The 24856-nt window shown below is 39.2% G+C and overlaps 1 protein-coding gene across 2 annotated transcripts in view; it reads left to right on the top strand.

Annotated features, from left to right (window-relative positions):
- The window catches only part of ESYT2 (extended synaptotagmin 2), a 92486-nt gene extending 67630 nt beyond the window's left edge, over positions 1-24856 (top strand). Inside the window, exons 10-23 of one of the 2 annotated variants that reach the window (XM_029077444.2) lie at positions 185-267; positions 503-551; positions 1507-1596; positions 2220-2315; positions 7481-7543; positions 9432-9506; positions 10949-11035; positions 12603-12752; positions 13987-14372; positions 16962-17060; positions 17896-18027; positions 19604-19709; positions 21268-21317; positions 21402-24856. In XM_029077444.2, the coding sequence (XP_028933277.1) occupies positions 185-267; positions 503-551; positions 1507-1596; positions 2220-2315; positions 7481-7543; positions 9432-9506; positions 10949-11035; positions 12603-12752; positions 13987-14372; positions 16962-17060; positions 17896-18027; positions 19604-19709; positions 21268-21317; positions 21402-21447 (1512 nt within the window). In that variant the 3' untranslated portion in view covers positions 21448-24856. The remainder of the gene's footprint in view (positions 1-184; positions 268-502; positions 552-1506; positions 1597-2219; positions 2316-7480; positions 7544-9431; positions 9507-10948; positions 11036-12602; positions 12753-13986; positions 14373-16961; positions 17061-17895; positions 18028-19603; positions 19710-21267; positions 21318-21401) is intronic. The other variant, XM_029077445.2, reaches the window with a different exon arrangement.

The raw sequence follows: 24856 nt of genomic DNA, 5'->3' as shown, positions 1-24856 counted from the left end.
ATATTTACAATGTATTTATTGCCAGTGAGCCAAGAAAAATGTTAATAGCCATGCTTTAAGAGCACAGAATTGCACTAAAGCGTATTGTATTTTTTGTTACACTACTTAATTGGTAAACTCATTTACTTAAATGGGTAAATTTGTTACCGTGATGCAAAATAACTAATAAAGATGCACTTTTTAGGCTTTAGTTTATGAACATCCGGGGCAGGAGTTAGAGATTGAACTCTTTGATGAAGATCCAGACAAGGATGACTTTCTTGGAAGGTAAATTTCAGTCTCTCAAATTGGCCTGCTTTTTTCTTTCTTCTCCCCGTCCCCGCTCCCCTCCAACCCCAACATCACTACCAGACATTGGCCTGTTAATTATTTCCTTGATAATAGATTGTGTTCCTTTAGTGATTTCCTACACACCACTACTAAGGGCCTTTACTGTTGTATAAAGTGAAATGCTATTAAACAACTGAATTGTAAAGTAAAGGAACTGTTCTTTTTTTTCCAGTCTCATGATTGATCTAATTGAAGTTGAGAAGGAACGTCTCTTAGATGAAGTAAGTCTACTTTTGCTGATGATTGGAATCTTCTGGGATATTTCTGCCAGCTTCCTCTTTTAATATTTTATTCTATCAACCCAAAATTCAGAAGTCCAGACTCTTTTTAAAGAAGAATGTCTGAGCAGCAGGAGATGAGATGATGAAATGAAATGTTCTTTCAGATTTAGGGAATCTTAATTGTCATAGACACTTATATCTGCGACTCAAAACATCCTCTCATGCATAGAAGAAAGCTTGGATCCATCTTCTTGTGCAAGTGGATTGAAATGTTCTAATTATGTAGCTAGTTGGCATGCTTTTTCCAACTGGTATAATCTAAGTGATAATAAAATAGATCAGTTTTGTTATTAACTTATTTAAAATGCACCTAACCTCAAATAAGAAATCATGTCTGTAGCTTTTTTCTGCCCTCATTAGTGTCACTTCCATATTTTAGCACTTAAAGATGGGTTTGTATAACTAATTCAAATTCTAGAAATCTTAAAATTCAAAAGATGTTAGAACTGAATAATAATAATGGAATTCAGTACTTACTCTGTGCCAAACACTGTACTAACCACTGGGGTATATTCAAAATAATCAGGCTGGACACAGTCCCTGTCCCACATCGGGCTTAGTGTCTCAGTAGGGGACAGATCAGATATTTAATCCCTATTTTACAGATGAGGAAACTGAGGCACAGAGAAGTTAACTGACTTGCCCAAGTCACCCAGCAGGAAAGTGGCAAAGCTAGCATTAGAATCCAGGTCTCCTGAATCCCAAGGCCTATGCTAAATCCACTAGACCACGCTGAAGCTGCCTCTCAGCAACTGAAGAACTAGAAACTATTGGTCCTTGGAGCAGTGGGCAGCTAGCTACCTTCATTTTAAAAAAAGAGTGGTTTAGTTTGAACTTTAGATTTATGAGAACTTTATCTACATTAATCAAATATTTTCAAATATTTTATATTCAGTGGTTCACTTTGGATGAGGTTCCTAAAGGAAAGCTGCATTTAAAACTGGAGTGGCTCACATTGATGCCAAATGCTGAGAATCTTGATAAGGTACGATGCATCTCTCTTGGTATCCACTCTTTCCCGTTCCTTCTAAGAGTAACCTTTATTAAAATAATTATTAATTTCATGATTACTGACCTTAATATAAAGTCCAAATAATGGAATTATTTTAAGGGTAGTTTAAAAGGCATTCACCCTTAGTTTATATAATGTCTGGAAGTCTGATTGGATCTGTTTGAAAGGAGTGAAAGTGATCAGAACTTTGTAAGTTAAACTGTAAATTCTGACAATGAAGTGGTCACTTGAAAATATTCTCTTAAGAGGTGTATGGAGCTCAGTAGCTTTACCTTAAAGCAAACGTCTTCACTGTTCCAATCTTTATCTCTTTTCTATATATCCAGAGACTGTAAACTCACTGTGGTCAGGGAATGTGTCTGTTGTTATACTCTACTTTCCCAAGTGCTTAGTACAGAGCTCTTCACCAAGTAAGCACTCAGTAAATACCATTAACTGACTGATAGCCTTGGACTTCATCTCCTTATCTTCCTCCTTTCTTAGCTTGGAAAAGAATCCCTTTTCCATAAATAGAACTCTGCACAGTCTTAAGAACAGCGTAGTACGGAGTTGGAAAAGAAAGACTGAAACCTATTTTGAAAATATCTTTATTTTAGGTGCTAACAAGCATTAAAGCTGACAAAGACCAAGCCAATGATGGCCTTTCTTCAGCATTACTTATCCTCTATTTGGATTCAGCCAGAAATCTTCCAGTAAGTAAAGCAGTGGTAAATCTCACTTCGATGCCTTTTATTTCCTTCTTGCACATCTTGCTTGATAGTATGTCACACTGCTTTGTTGAGCCACGTTATGCCACGTTTTTAATGTTGTTCATGTTTTCACCTGCACACTGTTAGGTCTTGAATGTGTCTAACAGTCGTGTGAAGACATCAACTTTCACAGACCAAGTGTTCTTATGGCTAGACCAAGGATTTTCAACATTTCCTTTTGTGTTTAACTTTATTTTTTCTGTTGGAGGAAGCTTTTGTAACAGTCTCTGAACTAGGTTTTCGTTCTCAGTGGTCTCATGAAGTTGGTCTAGTAGTTGGAGCCCCAGTGTGTTCTTCTTTTTCAGTAATTATGGAGGAATCAATAAATTCTGGAACAAGAGTTAACTGAAGCAAAGTTCAAACCTTACATGTCCTAGTCTGGCCTAAGATGTACTTTTCAGTTTGTGAAAGTGAAAGCAATGTTTAGATTTGTATGATGTTCACTTAAGAAATTATTCCTTTGATCCCAGAGATATTTTTGAAGTTTCAGGGAAATTCTAGCACATAAAAAAAAATTCTAAATTGTGAAATATCCAAGCATAACTATGTGCAGTTTGAAAATATCAGTATGCTTTTATTTTCTTGTCCCTTAAATGATTTTGCATAATTTCTATCAATATTGCTGGGATTTTGAATGTAAAATAAATAGTTCCTCTGAGAGACTTATCTCTCATTTGAATGGTGTACAAAGTGGTATGTCTGCGGCATTTTATGTTTTCATTTGGTACATTTTACCATTTCTACTAAAAATGAAAGTTTAGATTTTCCCATCTGTCCTCTAATCATGCTGACATATAGGTGCTCCTTCAACAGACATTCATGCTTTGTTCCCAGGTTATAAAAGCTGGCTGTACTCAGGCAAATTCTGCAAGCACCACCAGCATTATATTATAGACAATCTACCCCCAGAATAGCTTGCAGTGTTCCTGTTTTGTCCAGCAATATTGTCCTTCAATATTCAGCTTTATCATTTTAAGCAGATATTGACTGTCTTCACACTTAGGTGAATGGAGACTGTTCAGTTTCAGAAGTTCAGCCACAACAAAGCTCTTTGCGTATTCTAGCCTTTGTGTATTTCTTTGGACGGGAACCCACTGTCTTTTTTCTGGGTTGAAGTTATGCACTGCATACCCTGTCTTCAAAGAGACTATGAAGGGGGAAAAACGACTATGCAGATTTGCACTTGGGGTGTACCCAGTTCTGATATTGACAGCCCTGCCGTTGCTGCTGCTGGCTCTTAACCCACTGGTTTCCGGAACTAGAGGAGTATAACTGTATTTGAGAAGCAGCAGGGCCTAGTGAATAGAGCATGGGCCTGTAATTCAGAAGGTCCTGGGGTCGAATCCCGCCTCTGCCTCTTGTCTGCTCTGTGACCTTAGACAAGTCACTTGACTTCTCTGGGCCTCAGCTACCTCATCTTTAAAATGGGGATTAAAACTTGAGCCCCAAGTGGGACAGGAACTGTATTCAACCCACTTTGTATCCACCGCAGAGCTTAGAACAATGCCTGGCACATAGTAAGTGCTTAATTACTGTTATTATTAGTATCATCATCCCTTGAAGCTGGCAACCAAAGGGTTCACTCAGGGGCCAAAATAACTCTGAATTGGGAGGCAGGGGTGTTGGGTTGTCTGGTGGACAGTGCCCTGGGGCAGTCAGGGCCAATCTCTCCCAATCTGAGCCCTCTCAAACTGAGCAGTTATCGTGTCCCCCTGGGATGCTAGTGGGCCTTTGGAGAGCCTCGGGGGAGTGGTATTGCTGTTTTAATACTTTGGGGTCAGTTGAAAATGAACCGATAGCTCTGGAGTTTCAGAAGAACTGTGTGGGTGAATGGGAAATGGCTGGGAGGACCTTAGGCCTTAATCTCACTACAGTAATGGGATGAATTTGGAAATGTCAAGACAGCCGTTTATAAAGTGTCGGAGAAGCCAAAATGTTAAAAACTGCTAAGGAATCTCTTAATGAAGACTCTTACTGTGATATATAATCTGATTGACCATGGCAAAGCATTTTCCGGTTCAACTTAATTAGGCTGTAATAGATATGGTTACTGTTTAGATTTTTATTCACTGATTGTCTCCGTCAGCAATTTTAGAATCTTTTGACCCTTTCCCTTTCCACCTCTAAATAGCAATGCTTCTTGTGCATTCGTTTTACCACAGTCCATCACTCTTTGCTTTTTCCTTCCATTTCCATCTTCTTAAGATTATCTACGAGGGAAACTTTGGGTGTGGCTACTTAAAAGAGAGGAGAGCATCGGGACTAGTCTTTTGTGAAAATACTACCTCACTCTATAGAGCACTATTTGTGAGTTCTCTGGTGTTATTTCTTTTTCTATGGAGACTGCTAGAGTGTGGACTGGTGCTACTTCCGCAACGTACTCTATAATGGAATGATTAAGCATGCTTATTAAATATTTCTTGCATGATTTTGATGAATGTGCATTTGGTTGTGCTACTTTTCAAATGTTTCCATTTTTTCCAAGTTAATTGAGCAGTCTAACATTGGTAAGTATATTGCATCTTATGAAAGTCACCTAAGAGTAAATCATTACTAAGTCATTAAGCATAAACTCTTGGAAAAAAAAATTAGGTTGCTAAAATGTTGAAAGCACAACAGAAAAATTATTGACTGCATTTGGAGAAAAAAGGAATGCATAATTGTTCCAATTCATCTCACTTTGGCTGTTTTTAACATGAGATGTAAAGGTTATTGGAAAACATTCCAATACCATTTCCTCCAGTGTGTCCCTTATCTACCTCAAGAAATGCCAATTCACATTTGAAAATAAATTATGATTCTGCATTCTCTCTTTGTCCTAATTCCCCTGTGAATGCTAGATACAGCCAACTCTTTGATTATTTCTTATAACTGGGGACACGGTTCATATCCTGCTATCCTGCTAGTTGTAATTGCCTCCTTTACCAAACCATATATCAGAGCTACTAACTCTCATTTGCGTTTTCATCGTCTTCGGTTTCTCTTGCCAACTGGTGGAAGTGAATAAATCTACGGGAGACAAGAAAAAGGAGCCTAGATAATCTGTCCCAGATAATCATGGGTTGACTGTATATTATTTCTGGTGCAGATTCTGTTTCCCTTGCCTCTTATTTCCCATAGTCTTCCCCTGCAACAATCCCAAATGAAGAGGATCTTTTGCTTGCTTCAGAGTAACAGAAATCCAATAATGACTTTCAAAGTGTCTTCTCTATGATAGGCTCTTTGAATAAAGTCCTTGTTTTGAATGTAGTCTCTGAAAGAGTAGATAATTAGACATTGCCTAACAGAGTTTATTCATTATATAATTACTAAGTAAAGGTAAAAACCTCCTGTGAACCATAGTAGTGCTCATTGCAGGTGTTATCAATCGTCTTTAAAGAAAAAAAGAAAAATCCCAAGCCAGATTCTCCTTAATCACTTAAGGGACTTTCCTGGTAAGGAGGACACATTTCTTCAGATCCAGGTTATCAGTTATGGCCTTATTGTGTTCTGAAAGAGGTCGTGCCTTGCTTCCTGGAGTGTTGATGGAATTACGGGGAATGGAACCTCTTAATAGTTACCGGGTCATTCTTGAAAAAGATCATAGCTAAATATGGCTAATAGAAGGATAAAACTGTATAACGTGCTCTGGAAAAATTCTCAAAGTGCCTAAGACTATTTTTCTGTTGATTTTCAAAGGAATTATTTCTGTACATTTTAGTCGGAAGTTTCTTCTCATGACTGTTTTATAATTTGGGGGTATTTCTTTTAGGAAATCACCCCTTTTTGCTGCTTTATACAAGTAGATGTCAGTAATATATACTATTCTAGATTCCTAGGAAACTTATATGACCAGACCACCCGGATTTCACTCCCCTCTGTTACCTCTATTTTGCGCTTACCACCTGAATTTTGATCAAGAACTCTTAGTAAAGTGCTCTCAGCACTGATTGATTGATCCATCTTTGATTGGTACAGATTACTCCCTTTATTTCTCCCTTTCTTCTTTGACTGGGACATGTGGGACAGGGCCTGTGTCCAACCTGATTAACTTGTATATTCCCCATCACTTAAAACAGTGCTTGTAAGTGTTCAACAAATACCACTAAAAAATTGCATGCATTATACAACGCCCTCCTGTGACTCTTCAGAGGAAGGGCCCCTGCTCCTAGACATTTATGACACTTGAGAATTACAATGGGGTTATAATCATTAGTTATCTCTCAGCTTATCTTACTGATTAGAATTTCTCTGAAGCAAATTTCTATCTTCTCACCTAACCAAGTTCCTGGAAGATTGCCATGGTCATTAAATCAGTATATTAGTTACATTTCCGTTTATTATCACATGAAGTAAATAGAGACTTTACTGGCCTAAAACATTTGAGGTCTTCTCTTGGAATTAATGATGGCAAAAAAAAAATATTTATATTTCCCAAAATTCAATATTGGACCTAAGTCAGACAAGGGAATCTATAGAATTTGTTTCTTTGGGGGGTAGGAACATTGGGATAAAATAGAAAAATCACCCTTAGTTTTGCAAAGGGTTTTCATATACCTTTTTGGTTCTTTGGATCACCAAAGCCCAAGCAAGAATAGGAATCCTTATGTCCTAAATATCAGATTGCAAATGCCTTCAGAAAGATTCTCTCTGGGGATTGACTATATAATAGGCATTTTAAATAAGGTTATGTGCCATTCTGTGCCATGATTTTATTTAAAAGCTATTGGTCCTTTTTTCTCTTCAGATCAGTTGCTGCTTTTGAACTTGTAGATTAATAATAAGTAGTATAAACTAGTACATGAAATAGTAAATAAAAGCCTTCCTTAAATTACTACAGTTGTTTCTTACAGACCAAAAATACAGTGTCAGAAGTTGCAGGGAATTTGTCTCAATGTTAATAGACTTAGGATTCATTTTGTAATGATTCTTGTGATTAAGGAAGAGAGAGATGAATAGATGGTTTTTACTGGATGCTTTTTTATTTAATTTTTGGTTTTGGTCGTGGTTCCCTTTTTGTTCTTTTGGGAAAAAATGGTTTCCATGTTTTCATGTCATTAACCTTACATAAATTCCTCATTGCATGTTTGATTAACCCTTGGAATATTCATTTTCTTCTGACTTGAAAGAATAATCCATTAGAATTTAACCATGATGGCTTGAAGAAGGCTGCTGTTCAGAAAGCTTTAAAGGTAAACTAATACAGTTTTCCATAAAAGTCACACAGTTAACTGAAACACATTGTTGGAGAGAATCCTTTCATTTCCATCTGAATGTATTCATTAAAAAATCCAACAATGATCAAAGGCTGGCACTGAAAAATGGGTTCTCTTTTTTTTCTTGTTTTTATCTCTTCTCCTCCTTCCATCCTCCCCTTCCAAATGAAAATGAATTTAAACTGTCAAAATATATTAAACCTGCCTTGCAGGTGAATATAACATTTTTCACATAAACTGCCCTTTTCTGTTCCATCTCCCTCACAAATATTAAAATAAGGCAAAACCTTTCACTACTACCATCAACTGTTCAGCTACCTGCAAGACTCTGAATCACTTTGAATTTTTAAAGAGTCACCAAATGAGTAGTTCTATTTAAAATGAGTAAATTTCACCTCTGATTTTTTTTGTCTTGCTTAGCACCCAAGTTCACATGATTATTAAATTATCACTTCTCCCATTATGTTGAGTTAAATGGTTTTGGGCCATCTTTGAAAGAGCATTTGGTAATGTTGGATTTGGGGGACATATATGTTCTCAAGAAGTTTTAAACTCCATCAAATGAGGTGTATTGAAAATTGATCTACACTCTGTGAAACAAAGAAGATGAGCAAATTATACTCAGGGAACAGTTTAATCACATTAGGTAGGCCCAGTGTTTTAACTTAAAGTCTTTTTCTCAGTCTTGTCATTGGTCTGTGCACACAGCTAACTGTTTAGGAGTCTGGTGCATTAAATGTAGGGCAGTTCTCGCTAAAATTTTGTTAGAGATTTTACAATTAATTTTCACTAACACAACATTTATGTTTAATTTACATGTAGCAATGTTTCCGTCTTATGGGTCAGAGTTCAGAGTAAACCTCGTTCAGAGTAAACCTCGTTCCGTGTATTTAAATGTAGAGTCCGAGATTGATGTTCAGGGAGAGAGCAATCTTCTCTCCTTTGTGTTAGTCCCGTTGGGCGTGGCCAGTCAGTTAATACTGTTGTCTGTTATTGCTTTAAGTAGCTGTTTGCACTAAATGTCTATTTCTTACTCATTTTTCATTTTTATAAAACTGTTTTGGAATATTTTGTAACTTTAATGAAATGCTTATTCTTAGAATTTTATGAAGGTGGCTATTAAAAGTCAGATCTATGAGGGCTGAATGAATGTGGAATACACTGTAGACTGTGAGCTCTTAGTGGGCAAGGGAAGGTGCCTACCAAATCTATTGTATCATGCTCTCCCAAGCACTTAGTACAGTGTTCTGCACAGAATAAGTGCTCAATGAATATCATTGATTGCATTTTACCAAATACTTTTTACAGTATTAGATTCTTTTCAGTGTATTTCCCTTTTCCATTCAAAAGCAAAGTTTTGGTTACCGTTGTGTTTGATCAACTTCCAAGAAGAACTTTCTTTTCCTGAAGGAAAAAAAATGGTTCGTACATTTGGGTTTTTTCCATATATTTTTCCATCTGCATCCATGCTGCTGTATTCATTTTATCACACTAATGATGTCTCAACTTTGGAAATGGTAATGTACACTGAGATGATTTTTTTTTCAATTTTTCCAAAATAAAGTTTTATAAAAGTTTCCAACTCTAAATTGTAGGGTAAAAACAGTTTTCTTGCATTATTCCCAAGTGTAGAGAATAATGCTGTTGCTGTTTCTTTAACAATTAAGGATACCCTGACTGCTTGCATTTTTGTCTTCTGTTCTAGCATCAAAGGAGAGTAAAAGAGAGAGAGAGTGTGTGTGTGTGAGAGAGAGAGGGAGAGAGAGACACACACATTTGTGATTTATGTCCAGGAAATTTGCACTTTAAAAAGACCCAAAATGAACTTTATATTTTCTATGCTCATTTATTCTTATTCTTTCAGTCAGGGAAGAAAATCAACAGCAACCCTAATCCTATTGTTCAAATGTCAGTTGGACACACAGCTCAGGAGAGCAAGGCAAGTAACTGATGATATTTTGGCTTTGTTTTAATGAACAAATGTCTCCTTTAAACTTTTAAAGTTGAATGTGCTGGTTTCAGTTAATGCTATAAGTGGCAAAATTACTACCTACTGCTTGCTCATTGAATAACTAAAAGTAAGTTAATAACTTACCACATTTGCTCCTCCTGGATATAATTGAAATTCAACTCAATTTCCCTAAGAGACATTAAATATAGAGTCCAAGATTTTGTTCAGGGAGAAAGCAATCTTTTCTCCCTCTGTCAGTCCCACTGGGCATGGCCAGTCAGTTAATACTGAATAGTAATCATTTAATACCAACCAGAGGGTTTGAAATTCCTCACCATATCACCAACTAGTCAGATTTAGGATGTCCAGGAAAACTCTTGGGATTCAGGTTGAGATAAGATCCAGCTGACATCCGTCTTAGACACTTAGCCAAAGAAATTTGGAGAAACCACCCAGGGTTTAAATCAGCGGTCATTTCTCTGCAGCTATTCTGGAGCTTCTCAAAGAGTTTGATCTAAACCAGATTTTTTCAGGATTTTCCAGAATGCTTGGGACTTTTGGATAAGGCCCCAAATCTTCCTGAGCCCCTGGGGAAAACTGGGGTCAGCAACCCCCATCCACAAGGTGGTGTAGATCCTTCTTATCAATCTCAGGAGAAACTCCCATCCCCTTAGAAAGGTATCACTGAAATCCAGATTCTAGGAGAAAATTCCTCTGATCCTCAGAGAATGGCATCATGCCATTCCTTTACCAGTACCAGAGATAGAAATGTGAATTTAAGGTAACTATGCTGGGACAGGGTTCAAAGGGGTATTCACTGCCACCTGAACAAGGATTTTCAAATCTGTTTTTTGACCCCTTCCATGAGTATTCACTAAATTCATGGGAAAAAATATTGGCAAATGATGTGATTTTTTTCTTATCATTGTATTCCAACATATAGCCAGTGGATGGCATTAAAGAGAATTGACATCAGCAAAAATGGATGTGTTCATTTTTTTTGGACAAATTAGGCGGATAATTTTTTGATTGTATTTATTAAGGGATGATAGGTGTCAAGCACTGTACTAAGGACTGGGGAAGCTATGACATAGTAATAGTGTATAGAACCCTGATCTAGGTAGAGATCACAATCTAAATGGGAGGGAGGACAAGAATTTTTAACCCCATTTTATAGTTGAGGAAACTGTGGCAAAGAAAATTTAATCGACTTGTCCAAGGTCCCACGGCAGACAAGTTATGGAGCTGAAACTAGATCCCAGTTCTCCTGAATCCCAGTTCCCATGTGCTTTCCACTAAGCCATACTGCCCCTCAGTACATTCCAGTAAAGAAATCGAAATAATTTGAGCCTCTTCTCATGTTTCACAAGTTTCAACATTCTGTGACCCTTTTTTAACCTAAAATATTCTATATAACATGTTTGTTTCAGATTCGTTACAAAACCAATGAACCTGTGTGGGAGGAAAACTTTACTTTTTTCATTCACAATCCCAAGCGGCAGGACCTTGAAGTTGAGGTACTGTTTGCTTTCTTTCAATATAATACATAAGTTAGAGGACCAGAATTGTAAGGTGGCAGTCGTTCCCTCTGCATTTCAGCAAACTCTTCCTGTACCACTCCAGGTAGGTGGGTGTCTGTCTTAAGTTATTCAAGGAATGTGATCTTATAACCCATTCCAGTTCTTTAGCAGTAGAGTCGTCCTCCCCTTTGAAGACAAGACTATATTACCCTACTTACTGTTGAAAGTTCCTTTATCCTAAAAAAATCTCCTTTTGGAACAATACCGATCTTTCCCCAGTGTAAGTAGAGACTATCTGATAATCCTTCATCTTTTCACATTTTTTTAGATTGGAATTAATCCTAGTTCTTCTCTAATGTGTTTTTCACGTATCCCACTGGGCAAACATTTCCAAATTTCATCACTCATATCTGAACATCCTTAGTCATCTTTCTTAGATGGGGTGGATTCAAAACTCAAACAATACAAGTAGAACCCCTAATCAGAGTAGAGTCACTTGGTGATTTCTACTTGATCCATTCCCCCACATATTTGCCTTAATTGTGCTGCAGCTTTACTGGGACTCATGAGTCGTTCCCTGCACTATCCTTGCCTAACTAATTATATCCTCATCTTGGAGTGGTACATATTTCCCCTCCAAGTGAGTGATGCTGCCAGATGTGCTGACACTTCCAGACTGCTTTTGCCAGAGCTTCCCTAGTCTCCCCTCCCTTCCCCCATCGAATGTGCCGCCGACATTCTGGGATTTCCCTGCTGCAGGGCTCAGCCTCCCTCAGTCCCCTCCACTAAAGATGCTGTAGGGAATCTAGGGTAGGACAGATGTGCTGCCTGGCTAGGACCCAGCAGCCCCTTAGCAGACCTATCTTTCTTTTCTTTTATTTCATTTTGAGAAAAACAGCCCCGATGGCCACCCTTGTGCCTTTGTTTTATCATCTGATCTGTGTTTGTTTAGAGAGAATTCCGTGGTGGCCATTTCCTCCCTAAAGCTATTAGACTAATCTCTGGAGATCCTGTTCTCGTATTTATTTTATGAATTACTGAAAATAGCTCTGTTCAAGTGGGATGTAAAAATGTTCCCAAGATGATTTGCATACTGTAAGGAGGCAGCATATTCATCTATTGAACAAGTGCACTGAAGGAAAATAACATTATGTGCATTTTGAGCATTTGCAATAGGTAGATTACAGTAAGCTCTCCAGCCAGTTTTTCCAAGCACAGTTTTAGAAAGTTTAGGTTTGCGTTGTGAATGTTAATGTGTTGGTTGGTGGTTTGAGAAGTGTTGAAAGACTACCTTTCCTTCCATGCTCAATAGATTTGGACAGAATCCATCATTTCTGAGCTTGGAGAAAGTGGCTACTGCTGTCTTATGGTAAAAAGGGAGGTGGAGTGGAAGTTTGGAACAGAAGAGCTGTTCTGTTCATTAGACATTGTTTTGTATGAGTTGGACTTAAGCAATATCTGCCTGGATAGAGTGGCTTTCATCAAGATGGTAATTTTTGTTCGTTTTCTAGGGTTTCTTTTTCCCCTCTCAAAACTGAGTGTGCTTCTTGTTTGTTTTTCTTAGGTCAAGGATGAACAGCATCAGTGTTCCTTGGGGAACCTGAAGATTCCTCTCAGCCAGCTTTTGGCAAGTGACGATCTAACTATGAATCAACGGTTCCAACTCAGTAATTCAGGTCCCAACAGCACTATAAAAATGAAGATTGCACTCAGGGTATTTTTTATCACTTTTGAAATTAACCTAATAATAAGTTGGGGACTGAACGGGATTCCTCTGTCGATGATCCTTTGGTTCTGCATGTAAATTTGGGGAGTAATCTTTGTGTAAATATTTCTAGAAAGCTCTCTGGGCACTGCTCAGAAAATTTTAATAAATGAAATGTATGCATAGGTCAGGCAAAAGGGCAAAAAATGTGTAAGTGGTGAAGAGAAGGCCATTAAGGGAGAAATAGAAATGGAGTTTAAAGAGCTTTGAGGTGGAGAAATAGTTGGTGAATTCTGAAGAAAAAAAGTTGATGGGCCACTTATGCTGCAGTTCATTGGGAAAATCTGTTCAAAATGATTATACTGAATTCAAATATAGGAATGAGTTAGTGTCATGGAGGTGCCCGTAAGGTGAATAAATGAACACTGAAGGCTGATATTTGAAGGAAAATGCATCCTGTCTGCATTGACATGGGTCACAATTAACTGCCCAGTGAAAGCAGTGCAACTTGATCCTGCTCTAACCATGGTTTTACCACTGAATATGGTCATTAAAAATGTCTCGTGATGCTCTGCCCTTTTCACTTTCTTAAGATTAAATTCCAAGGGGGACTCAGTGGAGAGAATGTAATGGAGTAATCAAAATGGTACACTAGAGGGGAGTCCTGTACACAAATGTTTTCCATGGCTTTTGCAAAGTGTTTACTCTGTGTCAAGTACTGTTCTGTGTGCTGAGGTAGTTACACATTAATCATTTGGACACAATCCTTGTCCAGTATGTCACAGAGACGTTAAGTGACTTGCTCAAGGTCATACAGCAAGCAAGTGGCAGAGGTAGGGTTAGAATCCAGGTTCTCTGACTCCCAGGCCCGTGATCTTCCCATTAGGTCCTGCTGCTTCACACTGACCAGATTAAGTTTCAGAACAGAGCTGTATTGTACTCTCCCAAGCATTTAGTACGGAACTGTGCACACAGTAAGTGCTCAGTAAACACCATTGATGATAAGAAATTGCAGGTTAAGAAGGAGTGGTGGAAACTAGTTGAGGGAGTTTAGAAAGTTGGCTTTGGAAAGGCTATTCCCTGAAGTACCCATTCCCAGGCTTTGCCTAGAGTGGGTGTTCAAACCATTTTAGAAAATGTCCATACCAAATTTTCAGTGAAGCATTTTTTTCAGGGAGTGGATAAAAATGGTGTTCTGTGTCAAACATTTGCTGTGAACCATCTTGGTTTCTGTTGCTTCTAGGTTCTTCATCTTGAAAAGCAAGAAAGACCTGCAGATTACCAACACTCAGCCCAAGTGAAGAGACCCTCAGTTTCCAAAGAAGGGAGAAAAATATCTGTCAAATCTCAGGTCCCCACGCCCACCACAGCCGACTCTAGCAAAACCGTCCCAACCACCCCAGTGACTGATAGTAGAAAGGCTGACCTGGGAGAAAAAGGCCACCCGGCTAATGCCAGTCCCCAGTGGCCAACTGAGCTCAGCAGGAGTTCCTCCAGCCTTCATGCTTCCAATTTTGCCTACTCCCCCAGCCATCTTTCTGTCAAGGAGCCAACCCCAAGCATCGCCTCGGACATATCACTGCCCATTGCCACCCAGGAGCTGCGGCAGAGACTACGACAGCTTGAAAAGTAGAGTCTTAAGTACTCAGTTTGTTTCATTATTGTCAGTTCTGCTTTGGAGAGGCACGGATGAGCCGTTACCAGAGGGAAGCAGTCTGTCTCTGTTTTCTTTGGGAGAGAAAAGTCTTTTAAGATTGGCTCCTGTCATGAAAACAACCCAAACATTGATGTGAAATGGTTTGCATAGTTCAATGATCCAATCTTTCAGGGCATCTTGTGGAAGAAATTTGTTTTAGGAATCGAATATTTATAGTTGTCCTGTGTCCTCCAAGGAGATGCTACTGATGGTGAAAATAATTTATAGTGACAGAAAAGGATAGTGCAGACCCACAGCCCTGGCTATAAATAGTTAAACAAATGCACACTCAAAGGCTGATTCTTCCTGTGCTCTTATGTTTAACAGTCACAACTTCTGGAGCTGCTTTCTCTCTTCCTCTCTAAAGAGAGAGAGAGGGAGAAAGAGAGATAGAAAGATTCACTTATTGAATACCATTTTACAGATGAGGAAATTAAGGCATAGAGATGTTAAGTGACTTGCACAAGGTCACACAACAGGCAAATGACAGAGCTGGGATAGAAGCCAGGTCTTCTGTCCCATAGGCCTGTGTCCTTTCCACTAGGACACAGCTGTTAATTGGCTGTTAAATAAAAGCCTGGAAAATATTTGATTCCAGGAATAGATAAACAAGGAGTCAGGCCAAGAAACTGGTGAAGGAGGACCATAAGGCAGTGTTTTTGTTGTGAAGTCTGTTCTTCTTCCCTGGCTGCACCATTTTTTCCCCCCCAATTTACTTGTCGGCCTTGAGGGTCATGTGTCTGTAGTGTATGTATAATCCCTAAGTGAGTTAATATTTATTTTTCTGGAACTCGGCTTTGAACCCAGCTCCAGCCAAGATCCTGAAGCCTTGTGGGAGCCACACCTTAGAAAATAACTTTTAAATCACCCAAAGAGCAAAAGGTTACCCACTATCACGTCATAATGGAACAAGACCTCAAATAAGTGGTTGTTCCTGGAGGCTTGCCAGTATTATGGTTCAACAGTCCCTGCACTTGCCAGAGGTTGCTGGCTCCCTGGGCTCAAAATAGGGAGGGGTGAATCCACCCAAATAAACGCCCCCCCCCCCCCCCCCCCCCGCACTTAATACAGTGCTGTGCTTACTGTAAGTGCTCAGTAAATACAGTTGATTGATTTGGTAGCAGGGCTCTAAAATGGGTTGACTGTACTGTAAATTCTACCTTCAGGCTGCCCAAAGCTCTCTGATTTTTCAGATTAGTGAAAGGGAATTAGTTTGACCTTTGGGAGAGTTTTCACTCATATTGTTTAGAAGAAATTTCCTGATTCAAACACATCATAATGGCATTGGAAAGGGAATGATAAACTGAAAGAATTTACACTGCTTGCGTTGAGCCAGCTGCAAACCAACTCCCTCACCTCTGAACACAATCAGTTTCTCCCAGAGGGAGTTAGAGGGAGTTTGTTGCCATGGTGATCTCTGCTGGTTTACAGAGGTCTCTGTGGTGTAGATTCCTTTCCCCGCACTGGAGGGGATCTGGTGGAGTTACGCCTGTGTAATCCTACCCTTGTCAGCCTCAATCAAATTGATTCCCACAGCACCCTTCGTCCAGCAGACACCCACCCCCATGAAAACCATTTTCTGACAAGTCACCCCCTCCTCAAGCAGCCCTGCCTGTTATCAGTGTCAAAAGGACTACCAATCCTTTGAGCTTTCACGGTGGGGACCAGTATTTCTCAAAAACCTTGTGTTGGCATATTCACAGGAGAAACTTGAGAACTATTGATTTAGGGAAGTGGTTCTCACACTGCCAAGATCTGTAAAGGCTTTTCTGATCGTACTTTTTTTTTTTTGGTATTTGTTACTTAATATGAGCCAGGCACTGTACTAAGTGCTGAGGTAGACACAAACTAATCAGGTTAGACTGAGTCCTTGTCCAACAAGAGGCTCACAGTTTTAATCCCCATTGTACAGATCAGGTAACAAAGATACAGAGAAGTGAAGTGTCTTTCCCAAGGTCACACAGTAAGCAGGTGGCGGAGCCAGGATTAGAACCCAGGTCCTTCTGTTCCCCAGGCTCGTGCTCTATCCATTAGGCCACACAGCTTCTGCTTGATGACATGTCCTCTAAGTGGAAACAAGATGAAGGGAAAGGACGGTCTTCGCTGCCTCCATAAAGCATGCTATTCGTTGTATATAAAGTTTGAGAGGCTTTGCTCTCAAATGCCCTATTATGCTGTGAATGGTTTATATTGGATACTCTGTGGGCGGTATATAAAAATGGTATTGGGGAAGTTTGAGGAACTGAAAAGGAATTAGCTCTTAAACTATTTGAAACCCTCAGGGTACAGGAGGAAATTCTAACCGCTTACTCTTTTTTCGAAGTTCCGGTTTGTGTTTATAGTCTGGATGCTGAGACACTGACACCATACTCCATTGGCTGAATATCCTTCTAGGTAGTCAAGGGTCTCCTTTTCTTCCAAGCTGAAATATAAAGGATTAGTCTTCCTAGAATATCTTAATCATTCGTGTTTTAGGGGCAGCTCTGATCACGTAGGATTGATATCCTCTCTGTTTCCCACAGTGGGACAACTTTGGGACAGTCGCCCCTTGGGCAGATTCAACTGACTATTCGTCACAGTTCCCAAAGAAACAAGCTGATTGTGGTTGTGCATTCTTGCAGGTGAGCATAACGTATGCTGATCTATTTTGGAAGAAGATTTTCTTAAACCTAAGGAAGAGGGAACTATTAAAAGTTGATCGTGGCAGCTAAGAATGATTCAGCAGTATTTGGAGACTGATCAAGTAAGGCAGAGGGAAAAGGGAGAAGGAGGCATGAGGAGAAAGCTATGGAAGACAGGCATTAAGTGACTCAGCTGTAATGAGGAATTTAGCTGCAGAGATTCCTCTTGCAGAGGAAGATGTGACAGCAACAATTTGAACGTGGGAACAAGAAAGAGATTTAGGGATTAGAAGGCATAGGATCTCATGAGTCGATGAACAGGAGGCAAAGGCTAGTTGGCAAGACTGGGGGAGCTTGGATAGGCCCAAACCTTAATTCTGACTGATCGAGGGCTAGTTGGGAATGGTGGCTTCTGGTGAGCATAGCAGTACCACTCAGTCTTGCAGGTGTGAGAGAGTGTGAGCTCCCTGGGGCTTGTAGTCCCACCAGCCCACGGGAAAACTTGGTCTGTTGTCCTAACGGCCCCCACTTGGAAGTGAGCCTGGACTGATGGAAGCTTCAGGTCAGCCAGGCCCACAGTGCCAGAATCCGGCTTGTTTTGGCTGATGTGGGCGGGGCTCTTCCTTGAATGGTGACAAAGCACTCGGAGGAAGGGGGTAGCCAAAATGTGCACAGAGGGATGCAGAACTCTTTGGGTTCAATTTAACATTTAGTAAATATTACTGGAATTTTGATAGGCAGTGTTGGAAATTGAAGCATTTAACTGAAACGGGACACTAGGCGACCTGCATTTCTGAAGTGTAAAATCTTGTGTCCTTTTTGTTTTCCGTTCCAGAAATCTGATTGCTTTTTCTGAAGATGGCTCTGATCCTTATGTCCGAATGTATTTACTGCCAGATAAAAGAAGATCCGGGAGAAGAAAAACCCACGTATCAAAGAAAACGTTAAATCCAGTGTTCGACCAGAGGTTCTTTAATATAACTTTACTGCCATTTCACAATGTACCATGTCAGAGAGCATCTTCTATGCCAATTGAATTGGGCAAGATATTTCCCAAGAATTACATAAGTTAGACCCAAGATTTGGATGTACAGGAATATAAATGCCAAAAACAGAATAGTTATTCAGAGCTTTCGCACTCTTAAAGGGGCATATGAACTCTTTTTCTCCAGCTGTCCATTCCCAATGAATACCCTAAGTTCAGTGGCAAACTGTTGCACTTTGAATGTATTTAGTTACACACATATACAAGGAAGAATAATCAGGAAAAACAGTCTTTGAATTCTGGAAAAAGCATGGAGAATAAATCCAAGGGAATCAATCGTATTTATTGAGCACTTACTGTGAGCACTTGGAAGCGTACAATTTAAGAGAGTTGGCAGACACGTTCCCTTATGAGCTTATAGTCCAGAGGGTTCGTTATCATGCCAGTTGTTATATTGAAGTTTAGGCTACCTGTGATTCACCTCCATATTCCCATGTTTTCAGTGGTAGTAGTTAAGCTAATTTTTTTTTCCCCAAATGTAAATGTGTTATTTATTCTTGAATCCCCCCTGTGTAGTACTGGGGGGGAAAAAAATCTTCCGGTCGGCTGGACTAACAAACTTTTGAGAGAGTAGAATTATTTAAGATCAATTTGGGATTTGAACCACTGTGATGGTTCCCAACCCAGTGGCATTTTTAAAAGAGCATAGCTAAGAGGCTAGGCATTTGAGTCATATGAATTTTACTGTCTGTGTCAGGTTTTCTTCATTTTTGATTCTTAATTTTGCTCTGGGAATGTGTCAGTAGGTATTTCTACAACAATGAGAGCAGGAACAATTCAGTGGAAAAGAAATGCATGATATTCCTAGGTGAATTTCAAATTTATTTTGGAATTTGAAAGGGCAGTACAATTAAAAATATTCCATTCCCTGTTTCAGTCTGCTGCAGAAAAGGGAACTCCTCCTAGGTTCCTTTCTAACCACGGGGTTGGTTCCAGAAATCTCTCTGAATTCTACCTTGGATCAGAGAAGGGACCTGCCTGTTACTTGCGATATTTGGAAATTGAAAATGCATTGAGTTCTGAACATTTAGAGGACAGCTGGCTGGCTGCCTCTCACATCATATAATCAATTTCCTTAATGCATTGCGCATGAAAAGGTAACACAGAATTTATGTGAAAATTCGGGACAAAAGTGGTGTTTTTTATAAACCCCGGAACTGTCTGTAGAATTCAGTTGAAGTGAAAGCTTAAATGTAAACGCTACACATTTGCCCTTTCCAATGTCCCTCATTTTTCTTGAGCCCAACTCCAAAGTTTTTTGTTAAGTACTATGTTTTCTGGGAAAGTGGCTTTATCCTTTAAGCTATACACTTGAAATCAGTCCTTCTGGAGGTGGTAGGTAAGGCTAAGAGATTAAGTTAACATTTGAAGAATCTGAAGAATATGAAGTCTGAAGGAGTCTTGACTCCACAACAGTTTGAGCTCCACTATTTTTGTATTCCACAAGCTGGAGACATATAACTGTCCCTCGGATAACATCTTCCATTTTCTGTGTCAGCTTTGATTTCAGTGTTTCGCTACCAGAAGTACAAAGGAGAACATTGGATGTAGCTGTGAAAAACAGTGGTGGTTTCTTGTCCAAAGACAAAGGGCTTCTTGGCAAGGTAAGCACTTTTTATAATCAGTCAGTCAGTCAATGATATTTATTGAGTGCTTACTACATGCAGAGAACCATACTAAGTGCTTGGGATGGTGTAATACAACAAAATTAGCCGACATGTTCCCTGCCCATAATGAGCTTACAGTCTAGAGCAGGAGAAAAACAGTAATATAATTTATAAAAGAAGGTTCTGACTTTCCTGAACAACTTTGGGCGAGCAGCTGTACTTTTATTTTTTGTAGTCATCCTTCAGATTATCACCTAAAGAGGGTGAATATCCTAAGGTAACTGGGGTGGAGAAAACCAAGCAATTTGGTATCCAGGAATGAATTTTACAGCATCAATGAATTAGCATTTATAGAACTCCATAGTGTGCAGGATACTGTACTAGTTATTGGAGAGTTGCAACAAGGAAACTAATGCATTTCAACTGTTTTTGATGATGAGGTTGTCTGCAGAGTATCTATTTTTTCAGTGAGAAGCAGCATGGCTCAGTGGAAATAGCCCGGGCTTGGGAGTCAGAAGTCATGGGTTTGAATCCCTGCTCTACCACTTGTCAGCTGAGTGACTGTGGGCAAGTCACTTAACTTTTCTGTGCCTCAGTTACCTCACCTGGAAAATAGGGATGAAGACTGTGAGCCTCACGTGGCACAACCTGATTACCTTGTATCTACCCCAGGGCTTAGGACAGTGTTCTGCACATAGTTAGTGCTTAACAAATACCAACATTATTATTATTATTATTATCATTATTATTATTGAGTTTTAGCTAATCCTAGATGCGGGGCCAGTGTGGGCCCTTTCTCTTCCAGTTAGTACCATCAGAAAAGGCAGAAGAGCTGTGTGACTTAGTGGATATAGCACAGGCCTGGGAGTCAGAATGACCTGGGTTGTAATTCCAGCTTCACCATGTGCCTGATGTCTGACCTTGGGCAAGTCACTTAGCTTCTCTGGGCCTCGATTACCTCATCTGTAAAATGGGGATTAAGATTATGAGCCCCATGTAGGACAGGGACTATGTCCCACCTGATTAACTTGTATATACCCCAGGGCTTAGAACAGTGCTTGGCACATAGTAAGCGCTTAACAAGTACCATCATTATTAATTATAATTATTATTGTCATTAAGAGGTAAAGCTCAACTTCAAGTACCTTAGCAGTTCTTGTAAAGGTTGAATGAGTTGAAGCCAGTGGCTAGCTTTGCATCTAGTGCCTTAAATGACTGATTGGCCAGGGAGTGAAGTGACTTGAGTGGTGTTTACTAAAAACGTACTGTAAGTGTTCCAGTGCACCAAAGGGCTGTTGGATTCGTGAACCTGATCTCAAGGTCCTAAAGCAAAAGCAGAAGTTGTTGTTACTAGACAAAGGGGGAAAAAACGAAAAAGCCTAATAAAAAGAGAGACAAGGAGGAAGGAAACTTCAGCAGGATGGGATGAGGTGGACAAAAATGGAAGAAACATTAAGCGGAAAGGGGAATGAAATGCAAGCTGGAAACAGGGCCCTCCCCTGTTTAAAAAGAAAAACTGATGTATTGAGGCTCTCGATTCATTTTTGTTTCATAGCTATTAATAGCTCTGGCATCAGAAGAACTCGCTAAAGGCTGGACCCAGTGGTAAGTATGGATTCCTTAGTTACGAGGCTGTTTTCCAGAGAGTCGCAGAGCCGTATCAATAAACCGTTGTACCTTCTCTCTCAGGTATGACTTAACTGAAGATGGTTCACGGCCACATGTCGTAAACTAGACCACTTCGGACACCAAGAGTTTCTCCTCAGATTATGTATTTAGCCAATCTTTATACATTTTGAATGCATTGTTCTCACAGATGTATCTATTATTTTTATAGCTTCATGTATTTAGTTAAACACCCCAGTGGTTTTATAAATTTTAACACTTTGACATTTTATGCAGATTTAACCAATTTTACTGTTAAATTTCAAATTTATAATTTGCTCTCAAATATTATATGTATCATTATTATGTGCAATAGGGTGATAGTGAACTGTTGTGTTTAAATTGAACTGAATGACAGTCGTGTATTTTAGACAGTCAATCTATGCTCTGCTTTATTCCTGCCTTGTTTTGTATATCACCAAGGTACATGGTACCATGTAAATAGATTCTATTTTTTTATAATCTTTCCATGCTAGTGTGAGGTCAGAAGAAAATGGATCAAATGTATATTTTCTTCTGAGTGCATGAAAAATTCCTATGACAGATATTTTTTTTTGTTTTTGCAGCAAAATGGTCTAAGTGACCCTTGGTGTTTCTTTTTAAAAAAGAAACAAACCTGAAAGACGTAAAAAGTTAATATTTTTCTTTCGCTTAGGCTAGTGAAAGAAAATGTACAAAATAGCATTTCTACATAAATATAAAGTTGTTTCACTAAAAAGTCATTCTATATAGAGTATTATAAGCAAAACTGTTTTAGAACTAAGATATATACAAATATTATATGAAGAAGATTTAAGATCCACAAATCAGAGTATAAATCTAGCGTTTCTTACACGGAAATGAAGACCTATTTACGGTAAAATATTTTATTCACTTTTTGAAATTGCTTGTTGTAACTTATTCATGTAATCTAGAGCACGGATTTATGCATTTCCTAAAAGGGTCATGAGGACAGGCTTCTTCCACTTTAGAAATTTGGTCTCTTACATAACCACTTGTCAAGTGTTAATATCCTGGGGGCCAGCCTTCGTAGTTACTGTTCAGGCTCCAGCTTTCTTTGAAGTGTAAAAGATCCCAATATTGAAGACCAAAAAGTGTTTACTGAGAAGGTCATGAGGTGAGCTGGAAGAGTTATTGAGTATCCAATTAAAAGTTGATGTGTTTTACAGAATTTGTCCCCATTGTTACAGAAAGTTCCAGCTGGGCTTGTAACCCTCGGAGTGAAATACTGCTGCATTCTGCACCACACAAAAGTTGTCACCAGAAAGCCAGTCCAAAAGGATTAGTCTGTTGCTCAGTGAGAGCAATTGTTGGCCTTAATATAGCTCCCTCTATACTGTCAACAGTTTGGGGACATGGCGCAGGGAGTGGGGGAGGTTAATGGTATAAAATTGGTCTGTGTCTTGGAAATCTTTTCTTGACTCCTAAGGACCGAATTACCCAAGAGCCTTCAGTACTTCTGCCAGATTCACTCCAGTCTCATTGTGGGGAAAATGCAAACATACACAAAATATGCAAACATATGAACAATTAAAAAAAAGAATTTTTTTAAGGCTAAGTGATGAAAAGTTTCCCTGGACCGGAGGGATTTTTTTTTTAGGTCATGTAAAATAATTCCTTTGGGAGAAAAAATATACAGACAACCAGCGATAGAACTATAATTTAAGCTTCAAAAGACCCATCTACTTGATGATATTCTTTCAATGTAGAAAATAGTGGGCTAGGAAATTTGATGATGAACGTGACATGACCAAACCTACCAAAGTGCCTACTGTTGGTTGTGGCTGTTCTCTGAACCTGATTTCAGAACCATCTGATTTTAATCTCAACCCTCTCAATCCCTGTCAGCACTCCCTCTGCCTCTCACCCCCACACACCCTGCTTGTGGTGGACTCAGTATTTTCACACTGCATTTTCACTGTAACCAAAATGAAGATGGCTTGATGTGTTCAAGTAATTCCAGATGTTTCTGCTATTTCCAGTTGTGTGAAAATTTGCTAGAAGGCTTCAGCGGATTCTTTTCAGTGGATGTACAGTGTGGGTAACTATTCCAGGGAGAAAGAAAACCTATATTTATAAAATTCTCACTCCAGGATTATAGGACACGTATATTTCAAATATGGGAAAGATCTGATCAATAGGGCTAGCAGTATTAAAAACTTATTTTTATAACAAGGCCTATGGTCTCTGCCACAACCAGAAAGGAGAAATGTACAAACTGTTTGCTCTCCACCCCGAATCCTGAGTGACTTGTGCTTCTCTCTTTTCCTGCATGTTTGGGTTTTGGGTTTTTTTGTTTTTAAACTTGAAATAGGTATTTTACTTATATGTGAGGGCAGTACAACTAGAGGAGAACAACATATTTAAATAGATAACAAGATGCATATTTTAGTGGCTAAAGAGTCCAACTTGGAGATGTATAGATCCGGTTTCGGGTGGTTGAAATCCTTGGTTACTTTCCCCAAGGAGTCGGGGGCTCAGTTCATACACTCTTGTCTTTCTCAAGAAACCCAGTATCTTGAAGGAAGGTTTAGTTGGTGATTCTAAGGTGGGCCCCTGGAATCACTGGGTAAACTGGGCAATTGTTTAGGCTGGCCCATTCCCATGAGATTATAAGGACCTGGAGAGCAGTAATTGTATGTCTTCTGTCTTACTTTCCCAAGTGCTTATTTCTGTGCTTGCTATTCAGTGGGTGCTAAGTAATTGTCCTGAATGATGAGGCCTGTCCCAGGGGCCTCTCAAGCAACTAAAAAGAAATTTCACCAACCCTATTCTCCCCAACATCACAGCCCTGATCCTAATTGAAAATACCCTCACGTTCCTGGGAAAAGAAGACTGTGTGCCCTTATGCGTCAGAGTCACTGCACACCATCTCCCACATGGCTACCTTGTGGCCTCCAGAGTGATGCTTTGAAAGAAGGATAGGGTTACGGTTAAAGGGAAAAGGTATTATAAACTGGAAAGAAGGGGTCTTCATTGCCTTCATTCTTCACTTCTGGCGGTGGTATAAGTGAGAAGAGGGAATGTATCACCTTTCCTTTTGGGTTAAATTCGGGGGGGCTGAGGGCAGTTTTGAAAGCCAGTTCTTGTTAGCTTTTCATGTACTTCGTTTATCCTGTGCCTTAAAAGTATGAAAGTTTAAATGTTTTAATTTTTCAAATGATTAAAAGCAAAATGCTTATACCACCGTTTTTATATTTTGTGCTATGAAAATGTGTGTAAAACTGCTCTGCTTTTGGGAGCAAAGAATAGCATTTTTACTATTGGTTAATGTAAATCCAAACATGACTGTATTTGGCAATTGGATTTGGGTTGAATTAGTTGCTTTTTTGTTTCAACTTGATTGTTTGTAAAGATAGTTACAGCAACCAAGGAAAGTGGAAATCAGAGTGAAAAGGGGCCTTTTTGAGCAAGTCGTCCTTTTTGCTCAATTCTACATGTCAGTGCATGTATTTATTCAATAAACAGATCATATTGTG

Source organism: Ornithorhynchus anatinus, chromosome 13 (genome assembly GCF_004115215.2).
Source record: "Ornithorhynchus anatinus isolate Pmale09 chromosome 13, mOrnAna1.pri.v4, whole genome shotgun sequence".
In the NCBI taxonomy this organism is placed as follows: domain Eukaryota; kingdom Metazoa; phylum Chordata; class Mammalia; order Monotremata; family Ornithorhynchidae; genus Ornithorhynchus; species Ornithorhynchus anatinus.
The sequence above is the reverse complement of the archived record's forward strand: the minus strand, read 5'-3'. Positions and strand labels throughout refer to the sequence as shown.